The 19963-nt window shown below is 44.2% G+C and overlaps 1 protein-coding gene across 1 annotated transcript in view; it reads left to right on the forward strand.

Moving 5' to 3' along the window:
• ppm1h (protein phosphatase, Mg2+/Mn2+ dependent, 1H) overlaps positions 1 to 19963 on the forward strand; it is a 149634-nt gene that overhangs the window by 85629 nt on the left and 44042 nt on the right. Inside the window, exon 3 of the mRNA XM_078567841.1 lies at positions 14338 to 14679. Within this exon, the coding sequence (XP_078423967.1) occupies positions 14338 to 14679 (342 nt within the window). The remainder of the gene's footprint in view (positions 1 to 14337; positions 14680 to 19963) is intronic.

Below are 19963 nucleotides of genomic sequence, written 5' to 3' on the forward strand. Positions count from 1 at the left end.
ACACACACTCACCATTTTCCCGATTTGTGCTCCCATTCCAGGCCAATACATTACATCTCGAGCTCTTCTCCTGCATGTTTCTGTGCCGAGGTGACTTTCATGTATGCGCTGCAGCATTTCTTTCCTCAGTGTTGCAGGAATCTTTCCTCCCTTGAAAAGTATTCCTTCTGCTACATGAAGTTCCTCACAAAAGTTCCAGTTCTCTTGAACAACAGAAGGGGCTCCACTCTGGTGTGTGGGCCAGCCAGTTTGCACAATCTGCTGCAGTTTTCTCAGGGTGGCGTGGTTCTTGCTCGCTTCCCTCATCTCATCCAGTTTGGTTACAGCCACAGGTAAGTTCTTTGTCAGCATGTGAACCTGTGCTTCCGTTTCTTTATCCTCTTCCTCCGTGATGGGTAGGTATGCACGTGACAGAGTGTCTGCGATGTACATTTCCTCGCCTGGATTGTATTTAACTCTGACCTGGTACTTCTGCAGACACATTAGTAATCTTTGGATTCTTGTGGTGCACAGTTCAGGGGTTTTAAGTATAGCTTCCAAAGGTTTATGATCAGAGTCTACCTCCACATCTTTGCCATAGACAAACTGGTGAAAGCGTTCTAAGCCAAACACAATTGCTAGCATTTCTTTCTCTATTTGGACATACCGCTGCTGTGTTTCAGGCATTGCCTTTGAAGTGTGTGTCACAGGTGCCTCATTTTGCAAGAGGACAGCTCCCAGGCCAGTCTTTGAAGCGTCCACTGAGATCTTGACTGGCTGACTGACATCATAATACTTTTAACACTGGTGCCTGGGTCAACGTACTCTTCAGACTGGTCAAAGCTTCCTGGTGACTTCGTTCCCAGTGCCATTCCACATCATTTTGTAGAAGTTCTCTGAGAGGTGCTGTCAGGTCTGACATGTTCGGAATGAATTTCCCAAGATAGGTCACCATTCCCAAAAACTTCTCCAGTCTTCCTTACATTCTGGGGGTGGCATGTTCACGACTACTTCGACTTTACTCAGGTCCAGCTTCAGTCCCTCACTTGTCAGCACATGTCCCAAGTACTTGATTTCATGAAGACCTACTTTGCACTTTTCCTCCTTCAACTTGAGGTTCCTTTCTCCAGCTCTGGCCAGCACCTGCCTCAGTCTGTGGTCGTGTTCTTCTCATGAGGCTCCCCAGACCAGCACATCGTCGATATAGGTTTATATGACCTCTAACCCTTCAAACAGCTGCTTTGCTGTTCTGTGGAACACATCGGGAACTGAACTAATACCAAAAGGTAAGCGTAAAAACCTGTATTGCCCGTGTGGTGTGTTGAAGGTACAGAGATAGGAGCTGCATTCATCCAGCTTGGCCTGCCAGAAGCCTGAACTCGCATCCAAGATTGAATAGTATTTGGCATCAGCTAGCTTACACGTGATCTCTTCTACTGTGGGCAGCTGGGAATGCTTTCTTTGTACTGCCTGGTTTAGCTCTCTGGGATTCAGACAGACTCGTAGATTCCCACCTGATTTTTCTACAATTACAATTGGATTAACCCACTTTGTCGGTTCTTCAATTTTCTTGACGATGTGAGGTTTCTCCATTCTGTCCAACTCTGCTTTCAGTCGGTTTCTCAGCATTACTGGTATTTTCTCGGACAAGTGTGTTTTGGGTGTCAGAGTTTCTTCAACCTTAACGGTGTGTTCTTCTCCTAGGCAGCCAATCCCCTAGAATATATCTTTATACTCGCTCAGGATGTCATCAGTGGTGACAATCATTATTCTCTTGATTAGTTTCAGATTTTCACAAGCTTTGATTCCAAGGATGAGTTTTGCATCAATTTTCACCACTATGAATGGAAGTGCTTGAGACTGTCTGCTGTAGTTCACTAAGTGTGCACTTGCCCTCTACAGTAATTTTTTCACCTATATAAGTAGACACTTTTGTTTTAGTTAGCTGTTTTTGTGTTTACCTTACGATACAGGCTTATGGGAATGACATTTGCTCGTGCACTTGTCAGGCTTGAAATTCACCATCATGTTGGCAATTTTTAAATCAACCTTCCATTCGCCGTCTTTGGAATTTGTTGCTACTGCACCAACAAAAATTTCTGCTTCAGCGTCTGTGTCACCATCTGCAATCGTGTACACTTTCTTCGATTTACACATTTCAGCGAAGTGATTTAGTTTATCCTAGTTCTTGCACTGCTTTCTGTAGGCTGGACAACTACGTGGTAAATGCTCTGTTCACATCGGCTGCATTTAAATGTTTTAATAGCAGTTTTGTCTTTTTTTTTACGCTCAGACTGTCTGTTTGTTCTTTCCCAGGGCTGTTTCTGTTTAACTGCATCTAACTGCTTGACCGTGTGCGGCTTATCATCTTCCGTCATCTGTTTAATCTGGCATTTCGTTGTCTCTGTCACTCTGCAGATATTTATTGCCTTCTCCGTGTAGGATCAACTTCTCTCCAAAAGCCGTTCTCTCAGATAATAATTTGCGGGATCGCAAGTGACTCTATCTCAGATGAATGATTCTTCAAGCTCTCCAAATTCACATGATTTAGCTCATTTTCTTAGCTCAGTTATAACGTTGTCACTGCCTGGCGTGCACGTAAAAAATCGGCATCTTTCACGCGGGATGTTTGCTTTGAGTTTTTCCATTATTTCCTTCAAGTCATTTTGTTTCTCATCACTTTCAGACGTGAATGTGTTATAGATTTCTAGGGCTGCTTCTCCTGCTCCGTGAAGAAAGATGGAAGACTGTGAGGGTCTTTTTTATCACTGCGCCGTCGCTGTGAGGTAAAGCTCGAATCTCTGCCAGGACCACCTCCAGTTTTCAGCGAGATTTCCCTCCAAACTGTGAACTCTGGTGGTTTCAGAATTTCAATTGTTGTGTTTAGTTTACTTCTGACACCATGTCTTGTTTTTTGTTTCAATGATGCACACAGGCCGTTGACATTGTAACTGAGCTAACTTTATTGATAACACATTTTCCTAATATAAACACGTACCTGCACTAGCTGAATTCTATCTGGACAGGATCCAACATGTGCAATCTGACATTCAACCCTCAGGTCAGGTGACCCAATATCTAATACAGAGTACCGTATAGTATCTAATACTGGAGTCCACAACCACAATCAGCTCTCAAAAGCTTTTGTGTCCATCCTCCAACTCACTTAAAGAAGCACTGCTTTGGTGAAAAGTGTTTGGCAAATCCTCATTTTCCCATTTGCTTCTATAATCTTGACATTGCTAGACTATTACAGAATATTTAGTGAGTCTGCTGAGGTATAGAAAACAGGAGCATCATTCAGATCTTACTGCACTGGTTGCATGTTACACAAGGCTGCAAGAGCAAAAACAAACCATGCATCACTTCCTGTGACGATGTACACAGTATCTGATTAGCATTTACCCAGTTAGAATTAACACCTTATACAACATCTCCTCCCAAGTCTGACTTCCATTTCTATATTGCAAAGATAAAACAAACCGTGGCTTTAACTCTGGTGTGTTGCACTCCATAACCTGGATCTGAATTTTGCACTTGTTTGGACGTGGTTGATCGGTGGGCCTGGAAGCTGCCGCGATTTCCGCTTCCGACCATGATCAGACCCCAGACACAATTTCACGCTGGCCGTCCAAGTAGTTGGCAGACAACGTGAAACGTGCGCTGAGATGCTCACCGCTGCTGGGGGTGGGCGAGCAGGATGAGGGCGGGCGCTGAGAGAAGTGAGGGTGCGGGCAGGCATTTCCAGTGAGCTTCTTGAAGGCTGACCAGTGCTGTGGAGCTGCCTCGGAGCTGCAGTATTGTTCCAATGAAATTTGCACATGAAAAATGCTGCAAACTCTCTCTCTTTCTCTCTCTCTCTCATACAAATTCAGCAACTGACAGCAGAACTCCTAACATCTCAACTGTCAAACATTTTTTTTTATTTTAGAGCCATAGAGTCAAAGAGGTCTACAGCACAGAAAAAGGCCCTTCGGCCCATCGAGTCGGCGCCGGTCAAACAAGTACCTAACTATTCTAATCCCATTTTCCAGCACTAGACCCATAGCCTTGTAGACCATGGCATCGCAAGTGCACATCCAAATACTTCTTAAATATGAGGGTTTCTGTCTCTACCACCCTTTCAGGCAGAATGTTCCGGATTCCCACCACCCTCTGGGTGAAAAGATTCTTCCTCACATCCCCTCTAAACCTCCTGCCCCTTAGCTTAAATCTATGCCCCCTGGTTATTGATCACTCCACCAAGGGGAAAAGTTCCTTCCTGTCTACCCTATTTATGCCCCTCATAATTTTATACACCTCAATCATGTCCCCCCCTCAATCTCCTTTGCTCCGGGGAAAATAACCCCAGTCTATCCAATCCCTCCTCATAACTAAAACTCTCCAGCCCAGGCAACATCCTGGTAAATCTCCTCTACACTCTCTCTAGTGCAATCACGTCCTTTCTATAACGCGGATTCCAGAACTGCACGCAACACTCTAGCTGTGGCCTAACCAGTGTTTTATACAGTTCCAGCATAACCTCCTTGCTCTTGTATTCTATGCCTGATATTCTATATTCTATAGAATAAAATAATCTATTTTATCCCTCTCTGGATTGAGCATGGTGCAAAATGTAAAGGCTGCCTGGCCGACTGGCCCATGTGCCAATCGTCAAAACACACTGGCCATGTAAAGTCTCTACTAATTGCCTCCTTAATGGGCTTAATTGTCAGCGACTGAACTTCCAACTCCCACTGACCATAATGTTGCGTGCGAACGGAATGCCATTGGAATGCGCGCCCGACATCGTCTCGCACTATTTCACACAGTTTCAGGTCAGGTGCGTGCCCGCTCATTCAACATAATGTATTAATGACTTAGATGAGGGAAGTGAATGTACTATTGCCAAGTTTGCAGATGACACAAAAAATAGGCGGGAAGGCAAGTGGTGAGGGTGACACCAGGAGTCTACAGAGAGATATAGACAGGTTAAGTCAGTGGGCAAAAACTTGGCAGATGGAGTATACTGCGGGAAAATGTGAGGTTATGCACTTTGGCAGGAAGAATAGAGGAGCTGAATATTATTTAAATGGAGAAAGACTGCAGAAGACTGCAGCACCAAGGGATTTTGGGAGTCCTTATGCATGAATCCCAACAAGCTAACATACAGGCTCAACAGGCAATAGGGAAGGCAAATGGAATGTTTGCTTTTATTTCAAAGGGAATGGAGTATAAAAATAGGAAAGTCTTGCTAAAACTATACAAGGCACTAGTTAGACCACGCCTAGAATACTGTGAACAATTTTGGTCCCCTTATCTAAGGAAAGATATACTGGCATTGGAGGCAGTCCTGAGAAGGTTCACTAGTTAACCCCGGGTATGGAGGGATTTTCTGAGGAGAGGTTGAGTAGGTTGGGCCTGTACTCATTGTAGTTTAGAAGAATGAGAGGTGGTGACCTTATTAAAACATATAAGATTCTTAGCGGGCTTGACAGGGTAGATGCTGAGAGGTTGTTTCCCCTTGTGGGAGAGTCTAGGACCAGAGGGCATAATCTCAGAGTAAGGGGTCGCCCATTTAAGACAGAGATGATGAGGAATTTCTTCTCTCAGAGGGTAGTGAATCTCTGGAATTCTTTACCGCAGAGGGCTGTGGAGATTGGGTCGTTAAGTATATTCAAGGCTGAGATAGACAGATTTTTAATCAGTAAAGGAATCAAGGGTTATGGGGAAAAGGCAGGAAAGTGGAGTTGAGGATTATCAGATCAGCCATGATCTCATTGAATGGTGGAGCAGACTTGATGGGCTGAATGGCCTACTTCTTATGGTCTAAAATTCTGGCCCTTGTTTTCTTCTCTTATGACCTCTTTCCATTCATTTTTTTTATAAGGAAAGCTGCTATGGCAGTTTCATGAGTCTATTAGAACTGGTCCTCTCTGCTTTGGAGGCAGTTGGAGGTTTGAGTCCGGTGGGTGGTCTCTCAGAATCTGCTGGGCAGGTGGGGAATTGGTAGTTGTCTCCGGGTTACCAGTCAGGTTGCCACTTGGATTGGTGGATGAATGCAGCATCTCTGGTCGGTTTGATCAGGTAGATGATTGTTTCCATGGGGTAGGAGGTTGGCTTCTGTGTGGCAACCAGTGCAGGTCTATTCTGTCTCACCATACCTTGCTTTGTTAGGGCAAGGTATGGACATTGTCTATCCATTGTTCATAGCGAGCTTGGTCTTAGATCCAAACTGGCTTCCTGATAAGTTGCATGTCTTGCAACATTTGTCATAGCTCAACATATAGCTAAACAATATTTGTCCTCTTTTTCTCTCTCTTTTTTCCAAGTCATCAGCTTATATGTGCAGCATGCGTGTGTGTGTGGGAGAGTGGGGAGTTGAGTTCTCAGCCTTCTTCCTATTAGGAGTTTACACGGTGCTAAATCATTTTGGAGTGGCATTGAACAATGGCTCAGAAGTGCAGATTGAATGTCATCATTCTTCTTCTTCAGCAATGCTTTCACTGTACGCAATCTTCTTTCAGCTTCACCGTTGGCCTGAGCTATCTTGCTGAGCTAGCAGTATGGACAAATCCATACAATGTAGTGAACTCTTTAAAATATTCATTGGCAAACTGCAGTCCATTGTCTGAGATTATAAGGTCTGGGGTTTCGTGTGTTGCAAAAATCTCCTTCAATGATGTAATCACTGCTTCAGAAGTGTGATCCCATAGTTGCTTGACTTCTACCCATCTGGAATAGTGGTCTACTACGATAAAGAACATCTTACCTCATTGTTTGAAGAGGTCCATCCCAAGATGTTCCCATGGTCATGATGGGAAGGAAGTTGACATCAATGGTTCTCTTGTCCTGATGATGAATAGCCAAAGTAATACAGCTTAATATCATTTCTTCCAGTGACTTTTGAGAGACTTGACCATCAAATGGAAAATCTTGCTCTGGCTGAACATTTTATGAATCCCAAATGTCCTTGGTGCAATCGTTGTAGTCGTCAAGTCTCTGAATGCTTGGAATGACCAATCTCTCATTATAGATGAGTAAATCATCAACTACACTTGAGATGTCCTCGCTGTTCTTAGTACTCTCTGAGATTGGAATTGTGTGGCATGTATGCTAGCCATCCTTTGACACAGTACTCTCTGACCTAAGCATATTCTTCATCAGATTTCTGTCCTTCTGTCCATCTCTGATTTCATTCCATCGCTGAGTTGTCACTGGTAGAGTTGTGGCTGTTGTCGATGAAAAGGCTTCTACCTCTTCAACAAGGGCTACATCACATTTTCCAGGCCTTGTCAGTGGGATATGGGACAAGGCATATGCCGAGGTCTGCTGTTTTCCTGGAACATACTCTGTCTTTGCATCAAACCTCATCATCCTCCATCTGAATTATTTGTATTTGTTGAAGCATTTTTGCTAGCTCAGAATTGAGTGTCACTAAGGGTTGGTGATGTGTCTCTATCTTGAAGTGGAAACCACGAACATAATCTGCAAACTTTTCACAAGCCCGTGTAGCAGCTGACATTTCTTTCTCTATCACTGCATATTCAGTGTCTATAAGTGAATGGGGCGCATAGTAAACTGCTCTGCACTTACCATCCATCTGTATCTGAGAGTACAGCTCCCAGTCCTGTGGAAGATGCATCTGCAGCAATGATAGTGGGTAGCTCTGGGTCATAATGAACTGAAATATCAGATTACATCGGCATCTCTTTGATTTTCTCAAAAGATCTCTGTTGCACTTCCTCCCAGCAACATGTATTATCCTGTTGCACCAGCTGACGTAGTTGCTCATTAATGACTGCTCAGTTGGGCAGGAGCTTTCAGACTTGGTTTACCATAACCATGAATCTCTGGAGCTCAGTTACTTTCTGAGGAGCTGGAAACTCCTCAATTCCTCTTGTCTACTGTAGATCAATCCTGACACCGGATGCATCCACAATATACCCAAGTAACATGACAGTCAGCAGCAAGAATTCACATTTGTTGTTGAGTGCAAGTCCTGCTTCCTGTAGGCATCACAGCACAACTCTCATTCTAGTGTCATGTTATGTCTGAGTGGATCCATGGATCAGGGCATCATCCATGTGATATACATCCAAGAAGGACTGGACAGAGTCGTTTGACATTGTCCTCCGGAAGGTTTCTGGCTCTGATGTTATGCCAAAGGGTAATCTGAAGCAAAATCTCCAAAATGGAGTAACGAAGATCATGAGCAATTTAAACTATTCATTGAGGGGAAGTTTCCAACAGTCTTTGTCGAGATTGAACTCTTTCCCAATTTAGCTAAGCACACATCCACAGACAACACGGGATGAACTTCGCATTAAACTGCTTTGTTTAGCTGTGTAAGAGCTATGCAAATTCTGATAGAACTCTTGGGTTTTGGCACCGGGACCAACCCGGAACATCAGCTCATTGGTTCTGTCACAGGTGAAATAACCTCCTGTTTCAACATAGAGACAATTTCCTTTACTTTTGGCAAGAGTGGATGAGGAACATTTCTGGGTGCAAACTGGCATGCTGACTTCATTTCAGGATGTAGAGTTTTTTTTTAATCCATTCATGGGATGTGGACGTCACTGGCTGGGCCAGCATTTATTGCCCATCCCTAACTGCCCTTGAGAAAGTGGTGGTGAGCTGACTTCTTGAACTGCTGCAGTCGATGTGGTGTAGGTACACCCACAGTGCTGTTGGGGGGGGGGGCGGAGTTTCAGGATTTTGACCCAGTGACAGTGAAGGGATGGCAATATATTTCCAAGTCAGGATGGTGAGTGGCTTGGAGGGGAACTTCCAGGTGGTAGTGTTTCCATCTATCTGCTGCCCTTGTCCTTCTAAATGATGGTGGTTGTGGGTTTGGAAGGTGCTGTCCAAGGTGGCCTGGTGAGTTCAGCAGTGCATCTTGTAGATGGTACACACTGCTGCTACTGTGTGTCAGTGGTGGAGGGAATGAATGTTTGTGGATGGAATGCCAATCAAGTGGTCTGCTTTGTCCTGGATTGTGTCAACCTTGTTGAGTGTTGTTGGAGCTGCACTCATCCAGGCAAGAGGAGAGTATTCTATCACACTGCTGACTTGTGCCTTGTAGATGGTGAACAGGTTTTGGGGAGTCAGGACGTGAGTTACCTGCTGCAGAATTCCTAGCCTCTGACCTGCTCTTGTAGCCACAGTATTTATATGGCTAGTCTAGTTCAACTTCTGGTCAATGGTAACCCCCAGGATGTTGATAGAGGAAAATTCAGCGATGGTAATGCCATTGAATGTCATGGGGCGATGATTAGATTCTCCCTTATTGGAGATGGTCATTGCCTGGCTTTTGTGTGGCACAAATGTTACTTGCCACTTGTCAGCCTAAGTCTGAATATTGTCCGGGTCTTGCTCCATTTGGACATGGACTGCTTCAGTATCTGAGGAGTCACGAATGGCGTTGAACATTGTGCAGTCATCAGTGAACATCCCCACTTCTGACCTTCTGATGGAAGGAAGGTCATTGATGAAGAAGCTGAAGATGGTTGGGCCTCAGACACTACCCAAAGGAACTCCTGCAGTGATGTCCTGGGACTGAGATGACTGACCTCCAACAACCACAACCATCTTCCTTTGTGTTGGGTATGACTTCAACCAGTGGAGAGTTTTTCCCCCTGATTCCCATTGACTCCAGCTTTGCTAGGGCTTCCTGATGCCACACCCGGTCAAATGCTGCCTTGATGTCGAGACCAGTCACTTTCACCTCACCTCTGGAGTTCATCTCTTTTGTCCATGTTTGAACCAAGGCTGTAATGAAGTCAGGAGCTGAATGACCCTGCTGGAACCCAAACTGAGCATCAGTGAGTATGTTATTGCTACACAAGTGCTGCTTGATAGCACTGTTGATGATCCCTTCCATTGAGTAGACTGATGGGGCAGTAATTGGCCATGTTGGATTTGTCCTGCTTTTTGTGTACAGGACATACCTGAGCAATTTTCCACATAGCCGGATAGATGCCAGTGTTGTATCTATACTGGAATAATGATGTGGTATGCTGTCTTCAGCCTATCTAGTCCTGTGATCAGCTGTGGAAATTCAGCTCTGAAGTTTTTAGGTTGATCTTCTCAGCTTTTCAGTTCCTCTGCTCTGCAAATCAGATTCAAGTCTGTATGGGTCTTCCTGCTCAAGAGTGAGCAACTCTGATTCTAAATCACATGAAATGTTTCTGTGATTTATTTCTCTTGATATTGGAGGGTTACGTCTAGTTGTCCTATGATCTCTGTACCTCCTGGCCCGTGTAGTTTTTGCATGATGGCTGAAGAGAACCTTTCTCCAACCACGGTTCAGTTTCAGAAAGAACCAAAACTGCTGCACCTGTGTCTAACTTAAAGCCTGTCTTGCTTCACTCTACTCGGACATCAGCACTCCAGTAGCTTCTGCTTGGTTCCTGGATCTCTGCAAGGAAAGGCCTCTCAATGTCATGGATATCATATACTTCACCGATTTTGGCCACCTTTTGTGCATGCTCTGCGCAGGCTTCTTCCTCTGGCATGGAGCCTGGAAATGGCACATCTCTCTGCAAAATGGCATTCAGCCTCTTTGGCAGGGCAGTTTTCCCGCCTGTGTTTTTCCCTGCCGCAACAAATACAGATAACTGGAGCGGTTGATGGACGCTCTTCCTGTCTCCCCTGCATTTTTAACAACTGCTTCTCTGTTTTTTAAATTTGACATAATCTACTGAGTCAGCTGTTTTTTGAGATTATGGTTCCCCTCCTCAGTCTCCTTGAATCACAGATCGATTTTGCTTCCTTGCCTCAGCTTGTCTATACAGTTGGATTGCCCTTGCTAGGGTTAGGTCACCAGGCGACTGCAAATGGTTGGACAGAGCGTCATCCAGTACTCCCACGACAGTTCTGTCTCTGATAATCGAATCTTTTAGGGTGCCATACCCACAGTTCCCTGTAAGCCTATACAGATCATTCATAAATGCATTGACACTTTCCCCTTGACGTTGGGTACTTTTGTTAAATTTAACCCGCTCAACAATAATATTCTTTCTCAGACTGAAATATGTAGCAAGTACCTTGATTACTTCTTCATATGTGGCTTTTCCTCATCGATGGACCAGGACATCATCTGCAGAGTCACCCATCGCATGTAACAGCATACTGGCCTGCTCACTGTTTGCCTTCACAGCGAGGACCGACGCAGTACGGTCTCTGCAGATATCCAAAACCAACTCAGACATACTTCTGCTTGATTGAGGCCTGTGACCTTTTCGAAGCTTTCTGGTAAAGGTAGAGACTTTTCCTGTTCTTCACTCATTGGCACCGTATGATATTCTTGGTGCTATTAGACTAAAGCAAAATATTTACTGAGTCTGCTGAGGCGTGGAAAATGGGAGCTTTATTGAGACACATTTTACTGTGCTGGCTACATGTTACACGAGGCTGCAAAAGAGAGAACAAACCATGTGATGTTGCATCACTTCCTGTGATGGACACAGCATCTGATCAGCATACACACCGTTAGAATTAACCCCTTATCCCACAGGTTCAAGCACACAGCACTGAGATTTTCAGTCAAATTTTATATCAGGATGTGAACACATTGAAGAGAGTGCAGAAGAGGTTTACGAGAATGGTTCCAGGGAGTTTCCACTTCAATTATGAGGAAAGATTGGAGAAGTTGGACTGTTTTCCTTGGAGAGGAGAAGGCTAAGAGGAGACTTGATAGCAAGTTTTCAAAATCATGAGGGGTCTGGACAGAGTAGACAGGGAGAAACAGTTCCTGCTCATAAACGGATCGAGAGCCAGAGGGCACAGTTTTAAAGTGTTTTGCAAAAGAAGCAAATGCGAGGCGAGAAAATACTTTTTCACACAGCGAGTAGTTGGGGTTTGGAATGCACTGCAGGGAAGTGTGGTGGAGGCAAATTCAATTAAGGCATTCAAGAGGGCATCGTTTCTATTTAAATAATCATCCAATGTTCAGGGTTGCGGGGTAAAGGCAGGGGATTGGTACGAAGTTAAAATGCTCAGATTGCCGGTGCAGACACGATGGGTGGAATGACGGCCTCCTACACTGTAACAATTCTATGAATCTGTGATTCACCAGATGGACTTTAATATGGTGGAAGAAATCACCCACACATTAAAGTACACACCGGATGTTCATTCCAGTGACTTGAAAACCAGGTGGATTCCTTATAGAAACATTGGAACAAGAGGAGGCCGCTCATCCTCTTGAATCTGTTCCTCTGTTCCGCTATTCGATTAGATCATGGTTGATCTGTATCTTGACTCCAACTACCCGCCTTTGCCCCTTAACTCTTTTATTACAGGTTAAAATGGCTTTAAGAGAAACAAACAAAACACTGGACTCAAATATATTTTTAGAAGGATAGAATTGAAAAGCAGAAACGTTATACTAAACCTGTATTGAACACTGGTTAGACCACAACATGGGGTAACGTGAACAGTTCTAAACTTCAGAGAAGATGCAAAAAAAAGGATTACCAGAACGAGACCACAACTCAAGAGGCTATAGCTATAGGGAAAGATTGAGCAGGTTGGGGTTCTTTGCTCTAGAGAAAGGACGGCTGAGGGGGGTGACCTGACAGAGGCCTTTGAGATTGTGAAAAGGTAGAAAATGTTTTCACTTGCAGGAGAGCCCAGAATTGGGGATATAAATATAAGCCAGCCACTAATAAATCCAACGGGGAATTCAGGCGAAACGTCTTTACCAAAAAATGATTAGAATGTGGTACTCGCTACCACAAGAATTGACTGAAGTGAATAGCATGGATGCATTAAGGAGAAGCTGGATAGAAGAAAATTGATATCTCGATGTGGTTAAGTCCATCAACTCCATTAATCATCTTAAACACCTCAATTATATTGAGTGGGCGATCCGTCCACCTAGATTACAACCTGCAGAGCCAGTGTGAAAATCAGCTCTGTGATGATTTGAAATCATTTGCGTGTAACCACATCTGACAGGAGTGACACACCTCTGCTTCACCCTCTCCAAGCAAAAGAATTTCACAGAATGCATTTGTTTTTCCATGAATCCATGTCAATTTTAATGCGCAAAACATTGTGGAGCCACACCGCTGATGGGTTAATTCAATACGAGGAGTTCCATTGGTATTCATGGCTGACGATAAGAGCAGAAGGGTGAACTGCTTCTTGATTTCAGTCGTGCATCATATTAGAGCGTTGTTTTATTCTGGATAAGCCCCTGCCTCACGGGTGAAATGATGAACAGCCAGTTGAGTTGCTGGAGTCGATCAGAATATCTATCCAACGTCCTGTAAGAATAAGTGAGCCCTACAGCGCCACCTGACAAAGGTTTGTGTCCTGCAGCGATGAGGAATTTTGTGCTGCGCTCAGGAAAACCACAGTTCTCCAGGTGAAGATTTTGCGCCATAGCTCGGGTAATAACTTATTCAACAGTTCAGCAGAAACAAAATCAGCTAAAGTCAGTGAACCAAAAAAAAAAAAGAATGATCAGAGCAGGTCATATCTGTATGTAAAATATTTGCAGTGTTTCCTTGGGGCAAAGTGAGGCCTGGAAGTGAGCTTGAGTTGAGGGTTTCATCAAAACCGATAACTGGCAATTTTTGGTGTTGGAGTTCTTGTTTTGAGAAGGAGTTTTTGATCGTTTTTGATCTGGCAAGTGTGAATGTAGAAGAATGGTATTGCCTATATGTAACAGATAATGTGAATGGAAAGGCCCAATGAAGGTGTAAAGTGGAATGTCCCTTAACCTCCTATAGCCCTATAAAATGTTTGCATTCCTTCAATTTTGACCTTTTGTGCATCCCCAGCTTTTTGTCCCACTATTAGAGGTCATGCATTCAGCCATCTTGGCCCTAAGCTCTGAAATTCCCGCCCTAATCCTCTCTCTCCTTTATGATGATCATTAAAACCTACCACTTTGACTAAGTCTTTGGTCACCTGTCTTAATACCTCCACAAGTAGCTCGGTGTCTGATTGCACTCCTCTGAAGCATCTTGGGACCATTATTATGTTAAGGCTGCCATCTAAATATTGTTGTGAATTTGAACGGACCTCATACTACTGAATTAATCTATTGGGTTTTGCGGACCACAATCCTAATCAGTGACTTGTGCATTCCACTGTCATAACACAAGAAATGGAGAAATACATGAAGGGAAAAATATGGGGGTGGGGGTGGTATAGAGAAAGGAGGGGAATGAGATAATTGAATAGCTCTACCACAGGCATGTTGGGTCAGTTGGCCTCCTCCTGTGCTGTATCATTCTATGATACAATTATACAATTGAGAATTGTTGCAGTGAGACTATTCTAGCAATTTAAATGCTCTTAACCAGCGTGGACTGTCGGTTGAATCACTGAAGTTGTTTATCTTTCTTTTCCTCTCTATAGGAGTCAGAGGAGATTAATTTTAATTACTGGGCACTGTTTGATGGGCATGCAGGAGCTGGTGCTGCTGTGGTGGCCTCCAAGCTCCTCCACCACAAGATAGCAGAGCATCTTCAAGAGGTGGCTGGTGTCCTGCGAAACTCAGCAGTGCTTCCCCCGACCTGCCTCAACGATGAGCCTGAAGTGGTGAGCAACGCAAGGACGTTAACCAGAGCTGCCTCGCTGCGGGGCTCGATGGGGACCCCGGGGTCACCAAGCACCCCTCCAACACGGTTCTTCATCGAGAAGAAAATTCCTCACGAGAGTTTGGTTATCGGAGCCATAGAAAATGCTTTTAAAGAGATGGTAAGTGTTTTTGCAGTGGTCATTTGAAATGAGCTTCAAAGATTTCTCAAAAAAGCAACTGTCGTCATTGGCGCCTGTTAACGCTGTGGTGGATTTTTAAGATTCTCTGTGTCTTCCTTTTGAGTTTTAGTGGTTTTTTCCACTCGAACAAAAATGCCTGTGACCACCACCCAATAAAGGGGAAGGACTTGCAACACACCTTTCACAGCTTCAGGACATCCCACAGTGTTTAAAGGCCAATGAAGTACTTTTTGAAGTTTAGTTACTGTCACGGCAACCAATTTGTTTACAGTGCCGTCCATAAACAGCAATGTGATAAATGGCCAGATAAACTATTGGTTCGAATTAAGAATCAGCAAAGGAGATGTTACATTGCTGAGTGTTTACTATAAGCCCCAAACAGTGAGAAGGGGATAGAGGAGAAAACCTGTAGGCAGATTTCAGAAAAGTGCAAAGATAATAGAGCATTAATAATAGGAAACTTCAGTTACTCTAATATAGAGTGGGGGGGGGAAAAAAGCTGTCTAATAAGCAGTGAGGGTGAAGAGTTCCTAGTATGTCAGCAGGAACATTTCTTAATCGGTCTTAATGAAGCCCAACAAAGAAGATAGATCTAGTTTGGGGATGAAGTGGGAAAGGTGGAGTGTTTCAGTGGGAAAGCGGCTGGGTAATGTGATCATTAAATAATTAGGTTTAAAGTAGTTCAGGAAAGAAACAAAGAAAAATTAATCAACACAAAATTGAGTTTTAAGAGAGTTGGACAAAACTGTTTCCACTGCCAAGTGAACTGGTAACCAAATCATAGACTTAAAATCGTTGACAAAATAAATAGAGAAATGAGAATTTTAAACATCCGGGTTGCACCACCTGAAAGTAGATTCCATAGAAAATTTCAGAAAGGCAATTGGTTACTTAACAATATCAAATTTGCAGGGTCTTGGAGTGTGGAAATAAATTGGACAGCACTTTCAAAGAGCAAACACAGACAGGGCTGCCCGAGTGGTCTCCTGCTACTATTATTTACAATCAGCTTTATGTATTGTAATGTTGGTTGAGGGACAAGCATTGGACAGGACACCAGGGAGAGCTTCCCCGTCCCCCTTTGAAAAAGGGGGATCTTTCACGTCCACCTGATAATGTGTTTAACGTCTCACCTGAAAGACGGCACTGTCAACAGTGTAACACACCCTCAGTACTGTACTGAACTGCCAGCCTGGCTTATGTCCCCCAAGTGGGGCTTGAACCTTCTTGACTCTGAGGTGAGAGTGCTATCAACTGAGCACAGCTGACACCAAGGAATTAGCTTGGGAGAATCTTTTGAGATTATCATGTGAACGTGCGTATACATATGAACATACGTATGAATTAGGAACAAGAGTAGGCTAAAGAACAGCAAAGAAAAAGCTTCGTTATTGTTTTGTGGTTTCATAATTGTCCAATTTTACCCATTATACATTATTTCAATCTCTCACAATAATAGCTCCTCAAAGCCAGTTCCTTCTAAGAGGAAGGAAGAGCATTTTAAAAAAAATAAGCAGTAAAGAGAATTATTAGGAAAATGTGGTCCTGTTGCAAACTACCTAACTCTTCTCATTTTGCTCTATACGTAGTCATCCCTGCGTCAGTTTCCAGAATTATGGCTCCTATTTGATGCAAACGTGCAGACTGCACCTACAAAGCTGTAGCTGTGGGACTGGACGGTGATTTCCAATGATGTTGCATTGGAGCTGCCTTCAGATTCCCATTAGAATTGGATTCATTTGAATCTGCAGACACTTGTCTAAATTTTCATAGCTGTCACCTCTGGCCAATTGCTGGTGCGTGGCAATGTCGGAGGCCATCTAGAAAACGGGTGGATCATTTTTTTAAAAAAAAATACAAAATATAAACAGAAAAAAGCTGGAAATATTCCGCACTGCTGCTTGACCCGCTGAGCATTTCCAGTATTTTCGGTCTATGTTTCAGATTTTCGGAGTCTGCAGCGTTCTGCCTTTTCATTAAAAAATACAAGCCTGGAGTGAAAACAGGATTGAAAGCAGAGGCTTAAATATAAATTTCCACTAATTTTGTTCCAACTTGAGTTAATAGTTCTCGAAGGGTTCGTTTTCAGGAAACCCCCCCTCCCAAGCCCATCTTGTTGCTTCAAGCATTGCCTTACAGTGAAATCAGAGCTTGCTGGGAGTCTCTTGTGACCTTGCAGGTAATAAATTGCTCATTACCAACTGAGGGCCCAAAAAAAGATGCGTCTTCCATTCCACCCCAATGCTAATATGTGGCAAGATGTGGAGAATTGGTGTTTGTACCTGAGGCAATCCGTTTTTTTCATATGCATAGAATTAGCATAACACACAGTCTTTCCCATCTTAAGAATTCAAGTTATACGCAGTTTAAATTGTCAGTTGAGTGTGCATTAACCTGAACAGCCTCTGGTGATACTGGATGTCTTGAACTTATGTTTCCACGTATTTAAAGAGTGTGTGTGCCCCCCCCACCCCCCTGCCTTTTGCATCCCCCCCAGAATTACAAGCCCCATGATCCAGGAACACAAGAATTAGGCGCCAAAACACTGGGGATGCTGGAAATCTGAAATAAAAACGGAAAATGCTGGAAAAAGTCAGCAGGCCTGGCAGCATTAGAGGAGAAACAGAGTTAACGTTTTGAGTCCGTATGACTCCATAAGGCCTCGAAATGTTAACTCTCTTTCTCTCGCCACTCTCTGCCAGGCCTGCTGAGTTTTTCCAGCATTTTTTTGTTTTTTATTGCACAAGAATTAGGAGTAGGAGAGTAGGCCATTCGGCCCCTTATTCCGCCACTCATGGCTGCTCTGGTTGTGGTGTTCATTGCACTTTCCTGTCTGCCCCCCATAACCCTTGACTCCCTTGTCAATCAAAACGCTGTCTAACTCAGCCTTGAATATATACAACGACCCAGCCTCCACTACTCTCTGGGGAAGAGAATTCTGCAGACTAATAACCGTCCGAGAGAAAAAAAAATACCCCTCATCCCCCTCCTTCATCTGCCACTGAAAGTGTGGTAGAGTGAGTATCCTGCCAGCTCTACCAGCCCTCAAGGTATCCATGTTAAATTTCGGAGTTCTCAAATTTAAATATTGCCATGGTAACACTAAAGCAGTCGTCCTTTCAGCAACTATCCAGTTACCAATGGGAACCCTAGCTTATTTGTGGGCCATAGGGATAGGGATGGGGCAGGGCAGAGGAAACAATTTTGCTGCGCTTAAAGATGGACTGCTTCATGTCCATGCCGATCTTGCATGAGGACTCTTCAGTCACGAGGGGACCCACCGAAGATGATGAAGTCGCTTACACCTTGGACATACTTAAATAACGAGGAGTCAACCACTACGGTAGCAGAATGCAGTAATTCCAATGCTTGGAACCAAAGGGAATAGAGAACAAGAGGCTGTGAGTGTGATGGGAGTAAGATTCTGGCTGAACTCGGGCTTTGGGGGGCTGTGCAGTGGAATAATGGAAGACCAGGAAATCTGCCAGTACAGCAGCCAGCAGCATGTGCACCTATAAGTATCCAATTCCCAGGAGTGCCCTCCAATGCAGGACAGGGTTTAATGACCTTATTGTGGATTATTATATTGACATTTTGCCTCTGACTGAAACCTGGCTTGTGGATGGCAATACCTTGCCCTTCACTTGAAGCTTTCTACCACCTGTCCAACTCAAATCTTTACAGGGCAGTGTGACCCTCACCAAATCTACCAGGCTCTCCTTATGCTCCCCTGGCATTATCTCCTCCTTTAACTACCTCATCTTGTTCCAGGCATTCCTGTTTCTCCTTTAAAAATCTTCAATGGTAACCATTCCCCCACCCCCCAAACTCCTTACTCTGAATTTTTCCCTGAGATGTCTTACTTACTTTTCCCTTTCAGACTGTGCTCTGAATAACACCTACTTTTTGATAATTTCAATCTCTATTTGACTTGCCGTGCCTCTCTTGTTTGAATTCATTGCAGCCCTTAACCCTCTCCCACTATATAAGCTTCCTACCTAACTTAACAGCCATCCCTTTGACTTTACATTCTCCCATGGGTTCTCCACTCCCACGTTCTCGATTATGTGTCCAACAGGCTGATGTGATGGGTCTAGTGTGTGGGTGAAGAGAATTAGCATTGTTCCTGCTTCTGTGTGCTAGTCTGTTTCTCATTTTCAGCCCACACCACTGGCTAGCAACAATGCAAAAAGGAGATCCAAATGTTTGAGTCTCCTTGTTAGCACACAGTCTCTCTAGCTCAAGTCCTCAGCTATTCCTCCTTGTGGTGACACATGGAAACTAGATTCCTTGTGGTCCAAGGCTAAAGCTTCAGAGGAACTCTTGAGGAGATCTAGCCCCCAAGACGTGCAGTGTTCAAGCCCACAGGCATGTGGACATTTCCTAACACTTGATGAACCAAGCTCCCAGTTATGGGCGAATAGCTTGTGGCCATCTTGGGAGAGTTGAAGGCTAAGGGAGTAAACCTTGACAAAAAAATCTGAAGGGAAGTCCAAAGACAGACTGATGTCTAAATATGTCAACTTACTGACAATTCCTCCAAGCGGGCTGCTGCCAAAGGTAGTGCTTTGCGTTTCTTTGAATCAAACCAGGGAGGTCATGAGAGGGACCCAGACATTTGGGCAACATAGGGTCTCCATGAATTTTGCCCAGGCTTGTGCCCTAGAAAGGACACTCCAGTTTCACTGCAGAGCACAAACACAACAGGGGGGCAGCGGGTGCAAGTGAGTCCAACTCGAATGATGTAGAGAATGGGTACTATGAGAATGGCTGTCTCCGATGGTGGAAAGGACCATCATGTCCCACTGGCCAGCTGTCACCCGCCTCCATTTGGACAGCCCCCGACTATCTACGGAAGAGTTGAGTAGCAACAAAAAGCTCAGTTGGCTGAGAAGGCAAAACAGAGGCCACCGAATCATGCACCTTCTCAGCTCACTGTCTTCCTCTGCAGCAAGTGCAGCAGAGACAGCCATGCCAGAGTGGGGCTCCTGAGCCACACCGAGCGAGGCATAACACCGAGTTGACCAACATGGTGCAAACCAGCGTCACATGAGACTGAAGGCCGCCAATGAAAAAACGATTTTGTTCTTCATCATTCACATCCAGTCTTGGATGAGATGAAGTTTCCTCATGCGAAATACCCCATCCCCGCATATTGACAGTAGCATAATACCACTGACACCAAGGAACCTAGAAACACTCTATAAATAATTTCCTGGTGTTACCTCCTCTGTCTTTTGTGAGACATTTGATCATGAGAACA

This window comes from Cetorhinus maximus, chromosome 22 (genome assembly GCF_964194155.1).
Source record: "Cetorhinus maximus chromosome 22, sCetMax3.hap1.1, whole genome shotgun sequence".
Classification (NCBI taxonomy): domain Eukaryota; kingdom Metazoa; phylum Chordata; class Chondrichthyes; order Lamniformes; family Cetorhinidae; genus Cetorhinus; species Cetorhinus maximus.